Raw genomic sequence first — 2,155 nt, 5'->3', positions numbered from 1 at the left:
TATTTCCTGTAGCACTGAAGGGACTGATGGCGGGACGCCAGCCTTCTACGCGCGTATCAATCTGTGGGAGCACCACAGAGACACGTGCAGAAGATGCAAAGGGCAATAATGACAAGAAGGGCCCCTGGTCCCAGACAAAGTTGAAAAGAGCATCAATGAAAAAAACCTCCAACAACCCAGGAAACTTGCAGTAACGCAATGCAGCTGAACTGAATGTCAGCCTGACTTAGCAGTTTTTCTGTTTCTAAATGCTAGGTTTGTTGAGAAGAAACAAAGGGAAACTCCCCCCAAACCCATTCCTTATTGCTATGTATATAATGATGCTTTACGCACCCAGCCCCTCCCTTCTTTTTTTTGAAAAGCTGAGCTCAGCTCCCCATTCTCACAGCACATTGCAATTTATCTGTTTTCATTGTAGACTCTGAGGGTGGAAATAGCAAGGCTTTTCTTCTGGTGCTTTGTCTCCATGTTCTTCTTCTGGAAACTGGCAGCTGTAAGTCTCTTCTCTCTGGTGTGGTGGTTGTGAAGCCACCGGCAGCCTAGGGAAGTTATGTTCCAGATCTGCAGTGAGAATAAGCAAAAGCACTGCACATACAAGAGGTCTTCACAGAAGCCAGTTAGCTGCCCGTTACCTTTACCAATACAGCCTCTCTCTGAAGAAAGGACAAAGATACAGGTGATGCACTGCATCTTAGTGAAACTAAGTAACCCGCCCAAAATCACAGAGTAAATCTGTATTTACTCTATTTATTCAACTTAATTTATTCCGTTCTGACCCTGGATCAACAGACACATCGTTCGCCACTGAAAAGCTACACAGAAGTCCACAAAGGTGCACTTACCGTCAGCTGTGTGGTATTTTTCTTTCTTCAGTGACCATATGCAGAAGTGCAAGAAGAAGGTCAGCAAGATGAGAACAAATACAGCCACTGCAGTAAGGATGGCCAGGATGGTGGTATATCGAGAGTCATTTGTAATAGGAGCTGCAATTAAATATATTTAATAAAGATTAAGAAATCATGTGCCCAAACTATTGTTAAAGGAAAGGCAGTTCTTCCAAGGAAATTTAGAGATTAATTTCCTCTTTCTGTGGAAAATAATTTTCCAAGGAAAAAAACCAGTGCGGGTATTAACAATAAAACTGCGATGCTCTAAGTCAAGGGTGCAATAGATCACTGTCTGTGGTAAGAAGCATTCATGCAAAAAACCCCACATGCCTGATTTCTTCGTTGTTCAATCTCTCTCTCTCTTGCAGCTATCACTTGATCTATCTACTCTGTTTTGGTTTTTGCTTTTGGGGGGGATTTGGCTTCAATGTTTCCCTGAACAGCACTACAGCAAGCCAAATTGTCACATTTGTGTCTGCCTCACAGAAGTTAAAAGTAGCACCTTTTTGCAATTTGTCTCAGCAGAACTAACAATTTCTCTGAAGGGCCCAGACCTGAAAGGCACCAATTCACTGTAGGGACAAGGGTGGGGGGAAAGGCAGGAGCAGTGCAGCTTGCTGTCTTCAAGACACTCAGTACCTGCAAAGCCTGTACCCACGTATTCCTATCTAATTTGATCCATGATAAGACATGAGATTTCAATTCCAGCTCTTGTGGACTCAACCAATACTTGTAAAGGAACTGGATGACTAACTAAGCTATTGTCTTTCTAAGAAAATCTAGAAAAACAGCAAGAGCAGTTCAATGGAAAACTCCGATAATTTGCCAAATAAGTTTGCTCTATTCAAGGACAATTGTTGGGCTTCTCTCTACCTTTATTACTGATAGTGCTTTAATGGTGGAATCTTTGTGCAGGTCAACAATTCTACCTATATTAATATTGCAAGAAATACAACAGTAATTTTCAAAGCAAATTTTCATGATAGCAAGCTCTGGATGGTAACTATGCAGCAAGTCACCAACTGAAGAAGTGTAGAGAAAAGTTACAGGCTCAAAGAAACAAATCATTGTGAGAAGGTACCTTGCTCCAGATCTTTAGCAGGGAAACCACATATTGCATTATGTGTACTGTTGCCTTGCTTGATTGTTAGAAACCCAGAACTTTCACAACTAAAAGAAGAATAAGAGTCACATTTAGAATGTCCCTGCCTTTCCCTTCATTCCTTCCCAGCCTTTCTCTTCCCTCCCTTTCTTCCTTCCCTCCACTC

General features: G+C 41.9%; 1 protein-coding gene across 1 annotated transcript in view; it reads right to left on the bottom strand.

Annotated features, from left to right (window-relative positions):
- Window positions 1-409: 409 nt before the first annotated feature.
- The window catches only part of TNFRSF18 (tumor necrosis factor receptor superfamily, member 18), a 5,359-nt gene continuing 3,613 nt past the window's right edge, over window positions 410-2,155 (bottom strand). Inside the window, exons 4-6 of the mRNA XM_009325263.1 lie at window positions 1,969-2,057; window positions 843-983; window positions 410-561 (exon numbers count right to left, since the gene is read on the bottom strand). Coding sequence (XP_009323538.1) covers window positions 410-561; window positions 843-983; window positions 1,969-2,057 — 382 coding nt within the window. The remainder of the gene's footprint in view (window positions 562-842; window positions 984-1,968; window positions 2,058-2,155) is intronic.

This window comes from Pygoscelis adeliae, unplaced genomic scaffold (assembly GCF_000699105.1).
Source record: "Pygoscelis adeliae isolate BGI_AS28 unplaced genomic scaffold, ASM69910v1 Scaffold36, whole genome shotgun sequence".
In the NCBI taxonomy this organism is placed as follows: Eukaryota; Metazoa; Chordata; class Aves; order Sphenisciformes; family Spheniscidae; genus Pygoscelis; species Pygoscelis adeliae.
Note: the sequence above shows the minus strand (reverse complement) of the source record. Positions and strands in the feature narration are given on the sequence as shown.